Source organism: Otolemur garnettii, unplaced genomic scaffold (assembly GCF_000181295.1).
Source record: "Otolemur garnettii isolate 467f Iridium unplaced genomic scaffold, OtoGar3 scaffold00001, whole genome shotgun sequence".
Taxonomy (NCBI): Eukaryota; Metazoa; Chordata; class Mammalia; order Primates; family Galagidae; genus Otolemur; species Otolemur garnettii.
The window spans coordinates 55,605,185-55,625,607 of NW_003852396.1; the positions used below are offsets into that span (position 1 = coordinate 55,605,185).

The 20,423-nt window shown below is 35.6% G+C and overlaps 1 protein-coding gene across 1 annotated transcript in view; it reads left to right on the plus strand.

Annotated features, from left to right (window-relative positions):
• Positions 1 to 20,423, plus strand: part of METTL15 (methyltransferase like 15) — a 198,380-nt gene that overhangs the window by 152,528 nt on the left and 25,429 nt on the right. The window contains exon 6 of the mRNA XM_003781201.2: positions 2,313 to 2,491. Coding sequence (XP_003781249.1) covers positions 2,313 to 2,491 — 179 coding nt within the window. The remainder of the gene's footprint in view (positions 1 to 2,312; positions 2,492 to 20,423) is intronic.

Below are 20,423 nucleotides of genomic sequence, written 5' to 3' on the forward strand. Positions count from 1 at the left end.
GCCCTTTTCACCAAGATGTTCCATTATTGAGCTATACAGGTATTTCTTACACCTCTCACTCCTCCTAGCCATAGGCTATATGGGCTGCTACAGTACCCATAATAAATCAGTTTGTTTGCTACTCATCATAGATTTTAGTATTTCTCTGGATTTTAATTTTTAAAAGCAATATAATCACTATTACACAAAATAATGAAGATAACCTTTATACTGATTATCTTTTACACTGATACGGTATGTACTTTTAGACTGTTAGCAATACTGATAAATATTATGATATTAAAATAGTGGTTCTGTTTTTATGCACACTCCACTGTGCCTCTTGTAAGGCACAAAAGGAACTAAATGTATTTAATGCGTTTTTCTAGAATATAGGGGAAAAGTCAAGGTTCTAGAGGTCAGCAATTATGTATTTTGTCTGTCTCTTGCATAGTCACTTTGGTTGAATCTAATCCAGAGAAACTGCAATTTATGGTATTATACCAAACGCAGTATCATGCATGGGATCTCTTTTACACCTCCTCTTCATTTCTCACCACCCTGGAAATACTAACATTTTTTCTCCGTTATTCAAATAGGTACATATATGTTAAATAACACAAGAGGATCATATTCTAGCATAGTAGAGGAATAATTCCATTTTATCTAAATTAATTATAAAAGCTTAGATTAGTACTTGTGTCTCTGCTTAACACTGGCCCAGGGACTGAGCAGCCTGTACCTACAAAGCTTAATCGTGGTTTTCTCTCTCCCATCTCAGCTACCACAGACTACCTTGTCCTTTGGTAATTGTTCACATCTAGCCTTTTCCCCATGTTGTGATGTGACCTGTTAACTTGGATTGTGACCCGTATTTGTCACAGCCCTGTTGTTTCTGATAATTATAACTTCTTTTGCTCATGGTGCTGGCATTCATAGAATGAAGGATATGATCATAAAAATCCCTTAAAAACCAGTGACTAATAGTAAAAATCAAATATATTCTCATGTTTGGAGATTGAATTGTGCAGAGGTGATAAATACCAAGCGAAGTTTGCTGTTCTTATGTCTTGCTAAAGAGCATTCCTTCTGAAGTACAATGAACAAAGCTTTTAGTTAATTGTAGTAAATCCCCATATTGTTACATAAAGACTTATCAGCAAATTACCGTTTGTAAGTCAGGGTCCCCTGAAATTCTTCCCCAAGAACTTGAAAAGAAGATTGCCCCAGAGAATTAAAGTCTTAAGTCAGTACCTAATGGATGAGATTAGAGTTGAGCAAATATATCTTAAAAAGCGTAATGGCTTTCAGGTAGATAGAATTGTTTTCAAGGAGAGAGTCTGGTGTTTCTTAGCAGTGCCACCGTGGTTTGATTCTTAGGCCTTATAGCTACCATGTCTTTGTTACTTACAAGTCCTCACAGTATGGTACCCACAGTCAATCCAACATATTAGCTATAAGAGAAATAACTATGTTCTTAGCAAAGCTGTCTTTCTAATAAGTAAGGTCATAGTTCATCACTTAGAATTCTTTGACCCATTTCTCTAAAGTAAAGTAAACTAGAATGGCCTGCCAGAGAGAATGCTATTTTCTGCAACTGTAATTTATTCTGTTTGCCAGAGGTTGATATTTCTTTTTCTCCTTTCCCTCAAATTGCTGTCTAGCTTGTTTAATACTGTTAGTTGATTACTAGGTTTTAACCCATGGTAACTTCTGTCATGGGTGGTTGAGCTAAAGTTGTTAAACATTTGAAATAATGTGCACTGTTGCCAGTAAGGTTGTTCTAGGTTTTGTGAGGGAAAACTGACCAGCAGTATCTTTCTGTATAGAGTTTCTAAATTCAGTTTGTATCTCTACAAATAGTCAGTTACTTTATGGCTTTAGATTGTTAAATTCCTGAGCTATAGGCTTCTTCACATATCAGCAAGCTCTGTATCTTCTATGCTGAGGGGGAAAAAAAAAACAACCTAAAGCAGTAATTTAAATTCTGAACAACTTAAACCCAAACATTTTACATTATTTTAGTTTGGGGAAAATCTACAAGATCAATAAAAACTTCATTGTGAATTAAAGTTAAAGGTTAGTATAATATTTTGGCTTCCTACTGCTTTGACCTTGTTGAATGATAAACAGTCTCAACTTGCCATGATGATGGGTATTTGAAATGGAAAATCTGTTTCATTTGTGTAAGACTTCAGTCTCTGACTTTAAAACCTCAGAAGCTCTCCAAGACTATGTGTGTATGCCTGACTGTATGTTTCAGTACTCTAAAGTTTCACCTCTTGTCAATGAAAACTGATGTCAGTGAACTAATTGGCTCTTCTTGTGCGTAGGTACCCTGACATGCCCACCGCTGCTGATGTTGTGAATGCTTTAGATCAACAGGCACTTGCATCCATCCTAAGGACATACGGGGAAGAGAAGCATGCCAGGAAAATAGCTTCAGCAATTGTTCAGGCACGTAGCATCTATCCCATCTCCAGAACCCAGCAGCTTGCCAGCATCGTCGCAGGTATTCTCATTAATTCTGAGCAGTGTCTGAAAGAAGGAAAAAAGTGTATGTGTGTGTGCATGTATGTGTATATATAATGTGTACATATATATAATATATACACATACACATGTATATTATATATATGCATATATGTGTGTGTGTGTGTGTATATATGCATGTATATATTCTCTCAGACTCCCAGAGGAATTCATTTGTGCTTGAAATCAGGCAGAATGGAATCTTGCCTTTCTGTAACGAAAACTTTCTTTTGGGTAGAAGCTTCTCTCCTGCAACATCTCTCCCCCACAAACAATTTTTATAAAATATACTGTAGTTTGCCAATAATTTTTTTTTACGTGAAATATTTGTCGTTTGTGCCTACCAGAGTGAACTATGGAATCACAAGAGCAAAAGAATTTCTTGATCCATCACAGTGGTTGATAAGCACCCTGTATAAGATCTGACATTACCTTTCTCAGTTTCACACTTCTGCATTTTAATATTTTGGGCAAAAGGAGAATTGCATTGCCCAATTGCTAAAATAAAATCCAGTGACTCATACATCTATTCTAAACAACCAGCTAACAAAGGGTATGTGATGTATAGGTTATTCCACTTTGTGAATGCTAACTAAATCAGCCTGAGGGGTTTATTGAAACATTTCATCTTGTCTGCTATTTACCACCATAAACCTCTTGCACCTAAGTCTAGCTGGGAGGTGCTTTATTACAGCCTTTTTGTTTGAAGCCAAAGTTGTTTCACAGCTGTGTTCCATGAAGAAAGTTTTCCAAGGCAAAAATACAACTCTTGTAGTTATTTAACAGAATTCCAGGGGTAAATTTTTCATCTTGTTGGAACTTCTGAACTCCTTTATCATTTTTATTTGCCAAATATATTAAGACATCTTTTCAGTTTCTTATTAAGTTTCTTAAGTAGTTAAAGAAGTAGGGAAAAAAAGTATTTGTATAATTTATAAAAATAAATTGATATTTGCTGCCTCTATCTTTATAGTTTAGGCGATAAAAATTATAAATTTATTGATATCATTATGATTTAGAGATCATATAGCAATTATTTTATGATGTAACTAAATTAGACTCTGTCTCACTTAGTTATCATAATAAAATATGAAGAGTTAACTATATCTTTAATTTTTTAATTTTTATTATCTTTTTTTATTAAATCATAAACACATAGATCATGTATACATTAATGCATTTATGGGGTACAGTGGGCTGATTGCATATGGAATTAGGAGTGTTTACATTATGCTGGTTAATACATACCTTGTCTCATTTACTTAATTATTGTGTTAAGACACTTATACTCTATACCTAATAGATCCAACATCTTTAATTTTTTAAGCTGCCTACCTCAGAGCTTTTTACTTAGTTACTTTAAGGCAAGTAAGAACAGAATTCTGGTGGGCTGTATCAACATAAAATATTTCATGAAATTTTTACACAAAGTAGTCTATGTTAGCAGGCTGACATTAAATTCACCTTGTTTTATGTTCCTTTTTTTCTTCCCACTCCATACTCACTAACATGTCTCCACCTTATCTTTTCTGTCATTCTTTAACTATGTGTGTTGTTTTCTATCTCACATATTGGAAAGTAAAGCAGTGAGAAGTCACATTTTTTATTCATAAGAAAATCCAAATTTTTGAAAATGAGAGATTGGGGCTTGAGAACTGAATCCCAGCAATTGTCCAGTCAAAAAACATCATATGATTACTGAAGACATGAATGCTTGGGGAAGATCTAGTTTCTTCAAGATTATAGCCTAATTATTGACAGAATTAGTCTAATATTTTGAAGCTAATGATTTGAGACCTAATTAGGAGTCTTCCTTTAAGTTAATTTTTTTGTCTGTGGATCCTGATCTATAAACTTGGGGAAATAACTCTTTGGCATTAGATAGAAATTATACAAAGATCTACAATAGAAATAATTTAAATACTTTCAGAAAGAATGTGATGTGAAAAGCACATTAGGGCCATGACAGATGATATAATAAAAATGAGAATATCCATATATGGGCAATTTAATCTCCATTTTAGTAAATGCCGTTAAGTTCTCTATAATGAGTTCACTTTTATATCTTCAATATCAGCCCATAATGATTCATTTTAATTAATGATGATTGATATTTTGGAAAAGGGAAAAACAGAAAATACGTATTTTCACTTTGTGTTCATTTGGATAGGCTGCATAGACTAGTGACTATCCCAAGCAGTAAGGGTAGAATGGGAGCAAATCAGTTATAGCCTCCGTGCTTACAGAGTTTACAGACGAGTAGATTCTACAGGCAGGTAACTAAAATACAAATGCAGCGTAACAAACCTCTCCTTATAGTGAAAACCTTTTTTTATTTGTTATAGTTTGGAGTTATGATTGTATAATCAATAGAAAATCTGGTAAGAGCAGAGAATTACAGACCCTATGCACTCATAGCTAATTTGATTGTGTTTTTAGTGACTCACCTTTATCAAGAGTTTCCAAAGTCTCCAACTTAGTTTTCATGAAAACAGAAGCTCATTTCATGAAAAGAAATGGGTAAAGTTAACTGAATACTGTATTTAACCCAAAATACATATAGTATTACCATTTTAACATGTGGAAATAAAAATTATTAATGAGGTATTGTAAATTCTTTTTTCAAACTAAGTCTTCAAAATCTGGTGTGTGTTTCACATTTGTAGGCATCTTTCAATTTGGGGTAGTCACATTTCAAGTGCTTTATAGCCACAGGTGGCTATTATCAACTGTGTTAAATAGATTTCTTTTTTCTTTTTAAGTGTTACTATAGAAAATTTTAAATAATTTATGGGTCACATTATGTTTTTATTAGATACTATTATTTGGGACTGTAAGCTCCATGAGGGCAATATTATGACTTCCATGCTTATCATTGTGTCCCACTGCTTAGCATAATGATTGACCCTTGGAAAGTATTTGGTAAATAACTTTTCAATGTTAATATAAACAGCTAGCAAAATGCACATTAGATCAAGAGGGTCTACTTTTATAAGCTTTGGATTCAGTAAAACATCAGTGTTAATTTTAAAAAAGCTGATGTTCAGTCTCATAGTCATAAAAAGCAATTCTGCCCCATAGCAATATGCTCCAGGAATGTTAGCATTAACTTATGCAGGAAAATCAGAAGAACCACATTGCCCTCCCAGTATTTTAGTTTATCATCTTTAAGTTGAAATGATATCTATTTTTACTCTTTAGGAATGCTATGAAAAATAATGCTCTGATAAAATATTTTCATTAATTAAAAATCTTTTTTTTTTTTTTTTTTTGAGACAGAGTCTCACTGTGTTGCCCTTGGTAGAGTGCTGTGGTGTCCCAGCTCACAGCAACCTTAAAGTCTTGGGCTTAAGTGATTCTCTTGCCTCAGCCTCCCAAGTAGCTGGGACTATCGGCACCCACCACAACGCCTGGCTATTTTTTTGTTATAGTTGCCATTGCTGTTTGGCAGGCCCTGGACCTAGTTGGAACCCACCAGCCCCTGTGTATGTGGCTGGCGCCCTAGCCACTGGGTTACAGGTGCTGAGTCATAAAAGCTTTTATAATAACAAATGATACACATAAAAACTTACAAACTTTTCAGGAGAAAGAAAATGTATGCACTTAATTTTGGGAAAAAATGATTGTAGTCTGGATTTTACAGAATTGATCTATATTTGATTTGTAAAGTCTTAATAATTAGGAGGGTTCTAGTCATCCTTTAAATAAAGAAATCTAGATATTTTCCTCTAAAGGCAGTCTGCCCATATTTTATATTGGAGCTTTTCTAGCACTCTTTCCATTCTTTGATTATATCAAGGAGAATTACCAACTAAATACTAACTAGTTTAATAAAAATATCTTTTTTCAAGTTCTGGTCTACAGCTTATTTTCTGTGTAAACTTGAACAGATTCTAGACCTCATCTTTCTCATGTCTTAAAATGCAGGTGAGTAATAACAATGATTATTGTTACTTTTTTTGGCAAACATAACCTTTGTAATTATGTTTTGCTTAAACCAATATTGATATTCACTTGTAGACTCAGAACTCATGCCAAAATCAAAGTATAGAAATCACTTTTTAGATCATTGAGATGTAGATTAAATTTACAAAATACTTAATTTGATCTATCAACAATCAAAAACTGACAGAAGGCTCATAATATCATTATTTGAATGGGAAAAAGGAGGGCAGAAGCTTTTTAGATATTTGTGATTCATGTTGATTAAATATATGGACTTATTCTCTGCCTAGAACTTTTACGTAACCTTTATTCTGACTCATGAACTGGGTACATGGCCAGAGCTTAATGAATGCTTGTTGAACAAATAAATCAATAAAAAGGTGTGTACATTTCCAGCCAAAGTAAAAATGAAATTCAAAGAAAAAAAAGTAGAAGTTGTTAGGTGTTACTAAGGATAAATTGTACTCTGCTCTTCACATTGGATGGGGGTATGACCTAAGCATCAAAGTCCTCAGTATAAATTAAAGTAGATTGAGGAAAAGTGAGACTCTCCAGGACATGGAATAAAAAATCCTCAAGTTCTATTTCTAGTTCTGCCAGTTATTTCTCTGTTCCTTGAACTTTAGCATATTTATCTTTCTATCCCTCATTTCCTCATCTGGAAAATGGAAATAATTAAATCTTTCTATCACCAATAAATAAGATGGTTTATAAGAATGTTCTTTGTGATATTTGAGCTGCAAGTATAATTGTAAGCATTTGTTTTCTCCTCTCTGTCTAGAACCAGTGTAATCCAGAGAGTAAGAAGTGGACTTCCCCTTCTACTTTTTTGTCCATAGACTGTGGGATTTGCGATAGGCTGATTACTTCATTCCAAGCTGTTCTTCCCTTAAAGGGTTATGTGACTTTTAGAAAATAGAAGAATAATCATCTTTTCCTTTATGAGGACATGTACGATTTATCTTTTCACAGTGGCATTGATGGCGTATGCCTCAATTTGTGTCTGAAATCATCTTTTTTCCAACAAAGTAGCAAAATTTTGTTGGTCCAGAGGGAGACTTTTCAAACTAAAAAAAGCCGTAATAAAATAAGATAAAATTCATTTAGAAATAGTCATTGTCATCAAATTTTGGTAGAAACATAAACTTAGTCCTTATGAAGTTAATCAAATTAGTTTGCCATCACTTTATTGTTTAATAACCTACAGATTGCTTCTTCTATTTTTCCCAAACAACACTCTTTATACTAATACTCCCACAATTAAGGGGTAAAAGTGAAGGTGTTAGAGTATTAAATTATCACTGCAATGGAAAATGGTATGATCAAACCTACAGTCGAATTTGGGTAGTTTGCCAGTGTTGTCATAGTTGTCATTGCCACTGCCGATGATAATGTACTTTTTCTTCTGTCATTTTAAATTTCTCAAGTTCACTTGAGTATATACTATCTGTAGTAGTATGGTGATTTTATGCCAACTAAATTATCAAATGAATTTTATACGTAAATTTATTTCTTATTTTAATTAGTAATCCTTTCAAGAGATACTTTGTGTAAGAAATCTAACTCAGAAGAGAGGAAAATGTAGAAAAATGAAGGAAAACCTAAAAATCTTTTTCTTCCTTAAACATCTAGCCATTCCTACTTTGCAGTACCAAGTAGGGAGCAGGGAATATTCTGGTCCCAACTGACTGTGGCTCAATCTTAATTTAACGATAATAGTAATGATAAATAATGCTAGTGATGTGAAGTAAATGTTATGTATTAACTCATTTAATCCTTATTCAATGAATGAGTGCATCAATGGCAGCATCCTATAAGGCAGATACTATTCTGATTCCCATTTTACAAATGAGGAAACTGATGTATAAAGAAGCAGAGTGATTTTCCTCTTGTTAAGTAGAACTGGGATTGGAAGCTATTAATAGTAATCTTATTCTAGACTCTATATGCTAGCAATGTTGCTGAAAAATGCTGACAGCTCAGTCTCAGGTACTTATCAAGGAGAAAGTTGTGAAAGCAACTCACTCTACGTCTTATGGTAAATGCTGTATATAAGAGAGTCATAAGCAAAAAGTTAAGGGAAACTGGATGAAGAACCACGTGATTTTGATATAGTGAGAACATCAGAGCTAATGAGGAGGTGGGTTGGATAGACAAGAATACCTTTGAGTTAAGACCATATGATTCTCTCAATTGATGCAGAAGAAGCCTTTGATAATATCCAGCATCCTTTCATGATCAGAACACATAAGAAAACAGGCATAGAAGAGACATTTCTTAAACTGATAGAGGCCTTCTACAGCAAAGCCACAGTCAATATCATATTGAACAGTGTAAAATTGAAAATATGTCCACTCAGATCAGGTATGAGGCAAGAATGCCTTATGTCTCCACTCCTATTCAACATAGTAATGGAAGTCTTAGCCGTCACAATCAGGCAAGAGAAGGTGATCAAGGGTATCCAGATAGGGTCAGAGGAGATCAAATTCTCACTCTTTGCTGATGATTGGATCCTATACCTGGAAGATCCCAGGAACACAACTTCAAAACTCTTAGAAGTGATCAAGGAATAGAGCAGCATCTCAGGATACAAAATCAGTGCTTATAAATCAGTAGGTTTTATACATACTAACAATAGTGAAGCTGAAAATATAGTCAAGGACTCTATTCATTTTACAGTAAAGCCAAAGAAGATGAAATATCTGGGAATTTACTTAACAAAGGACATGAAACTCCTTTGTTATGAAACTCTGAGAAAAGAAATAGCTGAAGATGTTAACAAATGGAAAAACATATCATGCTCATGGCTGGGAAGACTCAACATTGTTAAAAGGTCCATACTACCCAAAGCAATCTACGGATTTAATGCAATCCCTATTAAAGCACCACTGTCATACTTTAAAGAGCTTGGAAAAATAGTGCTTCATATTATATGGAATCAGAAAAAACCTCAAATAGCCAATACATTACTCAGACATAAGAACAAATCATGAGGTATCACGTTACCAGACTTCACGCTATACTAAAAGTCGATAGTGATCAAAACAGCATGGTACTGGCATAAAACAGAGAGGTAGATTTATGGAACAAAATAGATAACCAAGAGATGAACCAAGCTACTTATGATCATTTGATCTTTGACAAACCTATCAAAAATATTCAGTGGAGGAAAGACTCCCTATTTAACAAATGGTGCTGGGTGAACCAGCTAGTGACCTGTAGATGACTGAAACTGGACCCCCACCTTTCACCATTAACAAAAATTGATTCTCACTGGATAAAAGATTTAAACTTAAGACATGAAACTATAAAATCCCTAGAAGAGATTACAGGGAAATACTTGAAGAAATTGGCCTGGGAGAATATTTTATGAGGAAAACACCACCCCCAGCCCTGGCAATTGAAGCAACACCAAAAATACGTTAGTGGGATCTGATTAAACTAAAAAGCTTTTGCACAGCCAAGAGCACAGTAAGTAAAACAGATAACATTCAGAATGGGAGAAGATTTTTGCAGATTATGCTTCCAACAAAGGTCTGATAACTAGAATCTACAGAGAAAAACTAATCACTAAGAAAAGAACAAATAACCCCATTTCTATGTGGGCAAGAGACTTGAAGAAACTTCTCTAATGAAGACAGGTACATGGCTTACAAACTATGATGGAAAACTGCTCCTTATCCTTAATGATCAGAGAAATGTAAATCAAAACCACTTTGAGATATCATCTAACTCCAGTAAGATTAGCCCACATCACAAAATCCCAAAACTACAGATGTTGGTGTGGATGCGGAGAGAAGGGAACACTTCTACACTGCTGGTGGGAATGCAAGCTGATAGGACCTTTTTGGAGAGAAGTTTGGAGAACATAAAAGGAACTAAAAGTAGACCTACCATTCAATTCTGCAATTCCTCTACTAGGTATATACCCAGATGATGAAAAATTATTTTACAACAAAGACATTTGCACCACAATGTTTATTGCAGCCCAATTCATAATAGCCAAGACATGGAAACAGCCCAAGTGCCCATTGACCCGTGAATGGATTAACAAATTGTAGAATGGAATACGTACACTATTAAATACTATGCAGCCATAAAAAGATGGAGACTTCACATCTTTTATGTTTACCTTAATGGAGCTGAAACATATTCTTCTTAGTAAAGTATCTCAAGAATGGGGAAAAAAGTATCCAATGTACTCAATACTACTATGAAATTAACACATTCATATGAATGGCAAAACATAACTGTAGTCCAGAAAGTAGAAGGGAAGAGGAGAGAGAGGGGAGGGAAGGGGAAATATGGGAGGAGAGAAGGTATTTGGGGGGAACCTCACCGAATGTGTATGATACAATGCTACATTTCAAAACTATTAAGAAATGAGTATAATAGTGGTGGATGTGTTAGTTCAATGTAAGCATTTCACATTGTATATCAAAACAGTACACTGAACCCCATAAATGGATCAGTGTACAAAGTTATGATTTAATAAAAAATAATTAAAATAGAATACCTTTGAGTTCAGCTTTTTAGGGGCAAAAGTGATGTTTGTTTATGTAAAAGTTGTTGGCAAACAGTAGAAACTCATTAATTGAAGAAATTAAAAAATGAGTAAACAGGCTTGGCACCTGTGGCTCAAGTGGCTAAGGCACCAGCCACATACACCTAAGGTGGCGGGTTCGAATCCAGCCCAGGCCACCAACCAACAATGATGGCTGCAACCAAAAAATAGCCAGGCGTTGTGGCGGGTGCCTGTGGTCCCAGCTACCTGGGAGGTGGAGACAGGAGAGTCGCTTGAGCCCAGGAGGTAGAGGTTGCTGTGAGCTGTGATGCCACAGCACTCTACCCAGGGGGACAGCTTGAGGCTCTGTCTCAAAAAAAAAAAAATGAGTAAACAAATGAAGAAATAGGTAGGATCTGACTGTGGACACTAGAAGACAGGCAACTGGGCATCTCCTGGGACATAATTTAGTTTCAGATGCCTAGAATTCCTCATTATCTTGGAATCCTATCTCCTAAATGTGACCTTGAGCTGGATCAGAATTTTACAACAGTAATTCGGTATGACCTAGTCCTGTAGGTATTCCTATTTCTGGATGAATTTTAAACTGCTTCTAAAGAACAGAGAAAGGAAAATGCATCCCTTTACCTCATTGCCTCATTTCTTACTATTTTATGTTTCTATTTCATGTATGTCTGTAAGTTAAAATTAAAGTGATCCGCTAGTATTGTATCTTTGACATGTTAGCAATTTTCACATTGATAGTAATTTTATGAAGATATATATGAATATCCAGGCCATCTTGTGCTTCTCTTTATTGGTTAAAAAAGAAAGATGATTATTTTGTTTCTATAACTAGTTATTCAGAAGTCTTAAGAATTTGGTAGTATATACTTACATGAGTTCTTCATTTGAGAATCTAGATAAACATGTTATTTATACTACCACCTTGGTTTTGAGATTTATATGATTCAGTTCTTGTCTAGGTGGTAGGTATAATAACATATTCTTCTTACTTTACCCCCCAAATAATTGAAAGAATCAACCATATGCAGCACCATTCCTAAAAGTAGTAGTGTGACATACCACCTATTATATTGACATGTTGGAAAGGTTCTTTGAAGACAAGCATATGCTTTCACTATCAAAGTTTAAAATGTTCAAATCATTGCAGAAGAATGTCAAAGAAAGAGAATTCCAAATGTTAATAGGTTGACAAAGATCAAAGATTATATTTCTAGGGCTGGGAGGGGGAATAGTGGATAAAAGAGTAGTTTTGATGTCTAAACTTTAATTGTAAGTAAAAATTAAGAATAATACTGAATTCTTTAGAATTTTTAAAATTGTAATTTGTATTAACTTTTAGTATATGTTTATTTTCCCCTTATCTCTTTACTTTTGTCTATTGATAAAATATGAAGTTTTACCATTTCCCACATATTTTTCATTTTATTGCTATGATCTTTATGTGACTATGTTTATTGCCTCACATATTTTTAATCAGTTAGACTCAGTTCTTTAAATTATCAACTAGATAATAGATAATCCCTTTCTAATTTTCTTTTTATGTAGTAGCATATTGTACACTTTAAGTGGCAAGAAATATTTGCTGGCTTTGTATCTTCTCCTAATACTGTGGAACCTCTGTTAGTTGACCATATAAGGGACTGTAGTAAAGTGGTCAACATATGGAGGTGGTCAACATAAGGAACTAGGCCTACTGTATAGGCATGTACAGGTGCATGTCTAGTCTATGAAACTTTGGGAGATAGTGAACTGTGGAGGTTCTGCTGTATATAATTATTCATTCAATGACTTTTTAATCTGTTAAACAGTAAACTACATCACCTGTTTGTTTACTCATCAAGTATTTATTGTAGCACTAATGAAGGCACATAAATGATTAAGACAAAGTTTTCACCTTCCAAGAAATAACAAAAAAAGTGCTCTTTTTTAGTTAGATAACAGGCTTCACAGTTAATATTTATGTGGATATATCAACATGTTTACTAATTTCTTAGCTTCCTTTCCTTCTTACCTAAACACATATTTTTAAAGATATTTTCAGTGAGGATCTCTAAGAATCTGTATGTGCATACTTTGTCTACATGTATTTTTATTTTGTACTTATTTTTGAATAATAATTTAGTTGGGTATAGAATTGGTGGGTTTATGATTATTTTCCCTCAGTACCTTGTTTCATTCTCTCTTAACAACTGTTATGGCTAATTAAATCTATTTATCATTATTTTATAGTTAATCTTCCTATTTCTCTGAATACCTTTAAAATTTTCCTGTTATTCATGTTTAATAATTATGTGCTTAGTTTTGACTTTGTTTTCACTGGCCCTTAATTAGGCATTTGCTTCCTTGTAGCTGTAGATGTGAGGTCTTCACTGTCCTATTAGATATTCACCTGAGACTAGTCTCAGCTCTTAGAGGTGCATGCCAGGTGAACCCCTGTATCTGAACAATGGAAAACATCTTGTCCATCAACTCCTTCCCAGGTTTCAGAATATCCAGTTTCTTCTTCTGCCACTGACAAGGGCTCTCTACTTCTAAAGGGCTCATGTAATTAGGTCAGGACCACCTAGATAATCTCCCTCTGTCAAAATCAGCTGTGCTACATGGTATATCCTAATAACATGAATAAAGTCCACCAAATTGACAGTCCAGAGATGATGCTGGTATATAAATAATGGGGTAGGCAGGAGATCTCGGGGCCACTCTTAGAAATTCTGCCTACCACAGTCCTTTGGCCTCTTTTGTTGTGTTTTTAAATTCACTAGTCATTCCTAAAAGTATTATTTTTTAAATATGCTTATTACTTTTTTATAATCTCTATTATTTAAAATGTTAATATATTTTAAATCTAATAAATATATATAATTATTTCATATTTGAGCTCATATATTCTCTTATCTGCAATCTTCTTAATCATTTCATGTGCTGATTTTATGTGTGTGTGTACATTTATGTATATAGTGAGCACATCTTTGAGTTTTACGTACATAAATCTTGTCTGGGACTCATGTGACTTAATGTTTGCTTCTTCCTTTCTTCCATTTTTCTTTCCTACCTAATCACTTACCAGCCAAGCAAAAAGTGTTATGTTAGGCTTTTTTAGGTTGCAGAAGCCAAAGATGCATGTAGATAAAATGAAGTAATAAAAGATTATTATAAGCTATACATGCTAAAAATTATTGTAAGGCTGCACTTGTTCATAAGAAGATGAACATCTCAGCTGCACAGCCATGTCTTTGAGAGAATAGAAGATTGCTCAAGGGTTGTTCTGGACACCACAGAGCTTACCAACCAGATTGTCATTTTATAGTCCTAAGAGGAGACATCTTTGGCTCTGTGCTTTCATAATTTACGATTACCTGTTGTGGGTTTGGCTGCTCTGGCTTCTATGATTAACTTTTTTCTAGGGTTGTTAGCTTGTGCTTACTCAGGTCTCTAATTTATTGTTTTCACTGTCTCATGACTTCTGCTTATATATACTCTTATTATATTATGTGTTTTAATTTCTGCTTCTGTATTTTTTTTGAGACAGAGCCTCAACTGTTGCCCTGGGTAGAGTGCTGTGGCATCACAGCTCACAGAAACCTCCAACTCCTGGGCTCAAGTGATTCTCCTGCCTCTGCCTCCCAAGTAGCTGGGACTACAGGCACCTGCCACAACTCCTGGCTATTTTTTTTTTTTTTTTTTTTTTGGTTGTAGTCATCGTTGTTTGGCAGACCTGGGCTGGATTTGAACCTGCCAGCTCAGGTGTATGTGGCTGGCGCCTTAGCCACTTGAGCCACAGGCACCGAGCCAATTTCTGCTTCTTTTGTCAACTGCTTCTGTCTTCCTTTTTTTCTTTCTGCTTCCTTTCATCAACCCTCCATCCTTAACATAGGAGTCGGGCTCTCTATGATAAAGGATCTAACTTGTGTTGCAGTTATCTTTGACTTTTCTTTGTTTGGCAGCTTTACACTTGCTCTATCTCTACCAGTTGAAAACATCTCCATATTTCAGTCTGAGCTTAAATGCCACTTTATTTTTTTCATGATTCCATCCCTGATATCCCAAGTTGGGTGTGGTCTTTGATTTAAATTATCACTGCAGTTTGTTCATCATTTATCTTCCTCTTGGTAATGTGGTGTAACAGGAAGTATATAGGCTTCCACAGTCAGAGAGAGCTGCATTCATATCTTCATTTTGCTACTTCATGGTTTCCAGTGAATTTTCAAAAATTACTTAATCTTTCCCTTTCTCAATAGGAGAAACAGGCAATAAGCAAATAATTGTTCAAGTAGATAGATAATTATAAATTGTATAAATGCCATGAAGAAAAAGTAGAGGATAAGTGGGAAGATATAATATGGGGACCTGGTTTCATTGCGGGTCTTAGGAAGACCTCCCTAAAGAAGTTGCCTTTAGGGAAGGACTAGAAGAATAAATCAAATCCAGAAGATTTGTTAAGGAAAAACAATAGCAATAACTAATCATATACAAAGGCACTGACACCCTCCTGTATCTTATTCTTTCACTAATATTTTCTCATCTCTTAAGTATTGTCTCATTTGTTTTCACTTTTTTAAAAATATTATGTTTTATGTCACGATTTGTGCAATTTCTCATTGTTCTGTTTCCCTCATGTGGTATTTTTGATTCTAACTTTTTTTTAGATTCTAACATTTTTATGATTCTTTTCCTTTATGTTATTTATTTCTACTTTCTTTTCCTTTTGGTAATTAAAAAATATACATGTACAAGTATACAATATACTCCTGCTTATATATACATGTGTATATATTTTAATTTACACTTGTACATATATGTATATACATACATACCATACAAATGAGATCTACCAATAAAGTTTGTGAACTCATCCTAGAAACACTGCTGCATACCGTATTGCTGAATATTACTATAGTCACCTTAAGCTATTCACTGACACCAGTGCCTAGTCTACCCTTAAAAGCAGTTTTTGAATTCTTTTTCTGGAATGGCCATTAAATTGTCATCATATTATCCTTGGTGTACAAAGATCATCAAAGTGTCATCTTTTTACTATTTCTTTTACCTTTGGATAAAGAAGAGAGGCACTGGGGGCCAGACCAGGTGAGTAGAGAGGGAGTTCCAATATAGTAATTTGTTTACTGGCTAAAAACTTCCTCAAAGACATTGCCATGCAAGCTGGTGCATTATCATGATACCAGAGCCATGAGTTGTTGGCCAGGATTTTCAATTAAGAGCTTCCTGTTTCTCTGTTGATATTTAATTGATATGCTGTGCTTCTATAGTCACCCAACACTTTCACACAAAAAGAATTTTGGCAGGGCGGTGCCTGTGGCTCAGTGGATAGGGCACTGGCCCCATATACCGAGGGTGGCAGTTCCAACCCGGCCCTGGCCAAACTGCAACAAAAAATAGCTGGGCATTTTGGTGGGCACCTGTAGTCTCAGCTACTCATGAGGCTGAGGCAAGGGAATTGCCTAAGCCCAGGTTTGGAGGTTGCTGTGAGCTGTGACGCCATGGTACTCTACTGAGGGTGACAAAGTGAGATTCTGTCTTTAAAAAAAAAAAAAAAGAAGAAGAAAAAGAAATTGGCAAGTTTTTGCAATGTTTTCATCAGTTCTGCTCATTACTGGTCACCTTGACCTCTCTTTACCAGTGGTAACTCTCTTCCCTCAGAAAAATGTTTAATCCATTTGTACACTGCCATTTTTTTCATGGCATTATCCCTATAACCTTGGACTAACATGTCCCAGTTCCACTTCCAGTTTGTGAAGATTGACAAGAAATTTATGAATGTTTATACATTGCTCTAATTCAAGCTCCAACATTCTTGCGAGGGCACACAAAAACACAATAGTAATGAATGCCACTCAGCAAGACACTGCCACACACCAACATGAACCCAACTGTAAGGTGCTGAGATAACTAGTTCATGGAACTTTAATGAGTTGTTGGGACAGTCCTGCCAACATAAATGCACAGTGGCAATTTCATGAACTTAATTGTCAAACCTCCTATATGGATATATGAAGGGGGATTTATTAAAGGAATTGGCTCATGTGATTAGGGAGACCAAAAAGTCCCACAGTATCCCAACTGTAAGCTAGAGAACCAAGGAGACTGTGTTGTAATTCAGTTGAGGCCAAGGGCCTAAGAAAGGGATGAGAGATGGCAGGCAGGCCTAAAAAATGTGACGTCTTGCGACAAGGGTAGATAGATGTTCCAGCTTGATAAAATACAGCAAAGTTGTCTTCTTTTGCCTTTTTGTTCTATCAAGGCTCCCCAAGAAATTGGATGATGCCCACCCACATTGATGGGAGCATATCTTTACTCAGTCTACTGATTCAAATGCTGGTCTATTCTGGAAGCACCTTCACAACTGGGGATACCTTAACCCAGTTGATACATAAAATTTAACTATCACACTATGTGTGATTTAACTATCACCTGACATGTTCATAAGATATCTAAACTCTGGGGAGATGTTGAACAGCTTAGCAAATAATTTTAATCTGAAGCAGAACCTTTTGACTCCCTTGATCTCATCTTTAACCACTCCTCTTTGACTTCCATGATGATATATTTTACTGTTTCTTTTCTTTTTCTTTTTTTGAGACAGAGTCTCATTATGTCACCCTGGGTAAAGTGCTGTGGCGTCACAGCTCACAGCAACCTCAAATCCCTGGGTTTACCATAAGTGATTCTTTTGCTTCAGCCTCCCACATAGCTGGAACTACAGGCACCTGCCACAATGCCTAGGTAGTTGGTTTTTGGTGGTAGTTGTCATCATTGTTTAGTAGGCCAAGGCTGGGTTTGAACTTGACAGTCCCAGAATATGTGGCTGGCACCCTCACCACTGAGCTATAGGTGCCGAGCCTTTCCCATTTCTTTTCCTCCCACCTATCTGATTATACTTTTTCAGAACGAATTCCTCTTCCTCTGCCTGTATTAGTTGCTGAGGGTTCGATTCTTACTTGTTTTCTCACTATCCATATGATCTGAGTATCCACATCCATTTCTGCAGATCTGACATTATCTCTGTGGTCATCTGCAGACATCTCTTTTCTGAATTCCAAACCAATATTTGCCACCACTTTCTGAATATGTCAGTAAGTTATCCCACAAGGATATAAAGTTGAGTGTTCTTAAATCTTTCCTTGCTTTGTATTACTTGATCCTACCTCTTCCTCTGAGTTCAGAGCACCCAGGCCAAAGGCCGAAATTAAAACCTCAAGATCAACCCTGAGTTGAAGTGAGCCACCACTTTCTGAATATGTCAATAAGTTATCCCACAAGGATATAAAGTTGAGTGTTCTTAAATCTTTCCTTGCTTTGTATTACTTGATCCTACCTCTTCCTCTGAGTCCAGAGCACCCAGGCCAAAGGCCGAAATTAAAACCTCAAGATCAACCCTGAGTTGAAGTGAGAAGGTACCTCATTAAGATTTTTCAGTTGTACCTCCTAAATATCTGATTTGCAAGTTACTGACTTTATCACTGTACTGTTTTGACAAAAAAATTGACTTTTCTATCAAATTACCAAGCCAGTGTGCTATATTGCTATATTGCTTTGTCCTTTTTTCTTCACTGATGTCTTAGTCTGCTTTGTCTGCTGTAACAGAATACTTGAGACTGGGTAGTTTATAATGAACAGAAGCTTATTTGTTTTTTCCTTTTTTATGCCTGTATGTCTTACCTTTTTTGTTTGTTTTGTTTTTGTTTTTATTAAATCATAACTGTGTACATTGATGCATTTATGGAATTCAGTGTACTGATTTGATATACAGTGTGAAATGCTTACATTCAGCTGATTAACACATCCATCACAATTACGCTCTTTTCTTTTTTCATTTTTGAACTGTACCTTTGCATCATGCGTATTAGGTGAGGTTTGTTTTTAGTTTTTTGGGTTTTTTTTTTTGGTGACCAAGTCTCAGTTTGTCACCCTCCATAGAGTGTCATGGCATCTTAGCTCACAGTAACCACCAGCTCTTGGGCTCAAGTGATTCTCTTGCCATAGCCTCCCGAGTAGCTGAGGCTACAGGTGCCCACCACAACCCCTGGTATTTTTAGAGACTTGGTCTCTATCTTGGTCAGGCTGAGCTCTCAAACCTGTGAGCTCAGGGCAGTCCACACACCTTGGCCTCTGAGAGTGCTAGGATTATAGGCATGAGCCACCGTGCCCAGCCAACAGAAACTGATTTGGCTCATGGTTCTAGGAGCTGAGAAGTCCAAGGTTAAGGGGCATCGAGCAAATGCTTTCTTGCTCTGTTATCCTATAGTAAAAGGGCAAAAGAGCATGTGCATAAGAGAGGGAAGGATGAACTCATGCTCTTATTAGGAGCCCAGTCCCTTGATAACTAACTCACTCTCGCGAGAATGGTATTAATACCTTCATTATGCAGAGTTTCATGACCAAATAACCTCTTAGTGGTTCCACCTCCCAATGCTACTGCATCGAGCATTATGTTTTCAACACAGGAACAAACTTTGAGGAAAACATAGCTCTAGTGTTTTCCTTTCCTTTTTTCTTAAAAGCCTCATCACTTTTCATTATTTGTCACAGTTTATATCTCTGCTTTCTGTTGTATCAGAGAAACAAGAAATGAGTTTTGTAATTACAAAAAAGTCCAGCTACAAATACCAGCCCCACAATGTACTAGCTGTGTGAGTGTGAGCAAATTGCATAACTATTCTGAATTTCTCTACGATAGGGATAATGGTTCCTAATTTATTAGATTATTTGATGATTATAAATTACCTTTTAAAACTACCTAGCTTAGTGCTGAGCACATCATAGGAAATCAACACAAAGAGTTTACCTTGTCTAAATAGATGAAATCTACTTCACAAACATATATAAAAAGTAGAATTTATGCTAACTGATATCATGAATTCATAATTAATAAAGATCATGCATTCATAGAGCTCATGGATTCATAATAATTGATAATTAATGAATTTGTGATTTATTAACTACAATTTATGATTACAAAGTACAGGATCTTAATTATTTTCTTTTTAGATGACCTCCAAGTGAGAGCTGTTTAAACCCATATAATTAATAATTTGGGCATATTTAAAGCATTTCAGGGGGGAAGGATAGTTCCTTTCTAAGTTAAATCCCCTAAGTGGGGTTAGGAGCACATATATGCCTTCAGCCCTTAAAACACTGCCTTTCAAAATGTATCATGTCCTTTGAGAAGCCAGAAACCTTCTCTAGACATTATCCTATTCCTACAGCAGTTTAGTGGGATACAGAGCAAGCAGGACAATAGAAATGGGAGACAGGGGGGCGGAGCCAAGATGGCGAACTGCAGCCAGCTTTTTACAGAAGCTCCCGTCCAGAAGGAGGCTGAAAGGACAGAACCTTAGCAAATTAGCTGATGGTTTGGAGCAGAGACAAGAGAGAAGATTGAAGAGTGCACTTCAACCTTCCTGAGGCGAGCTGCGAC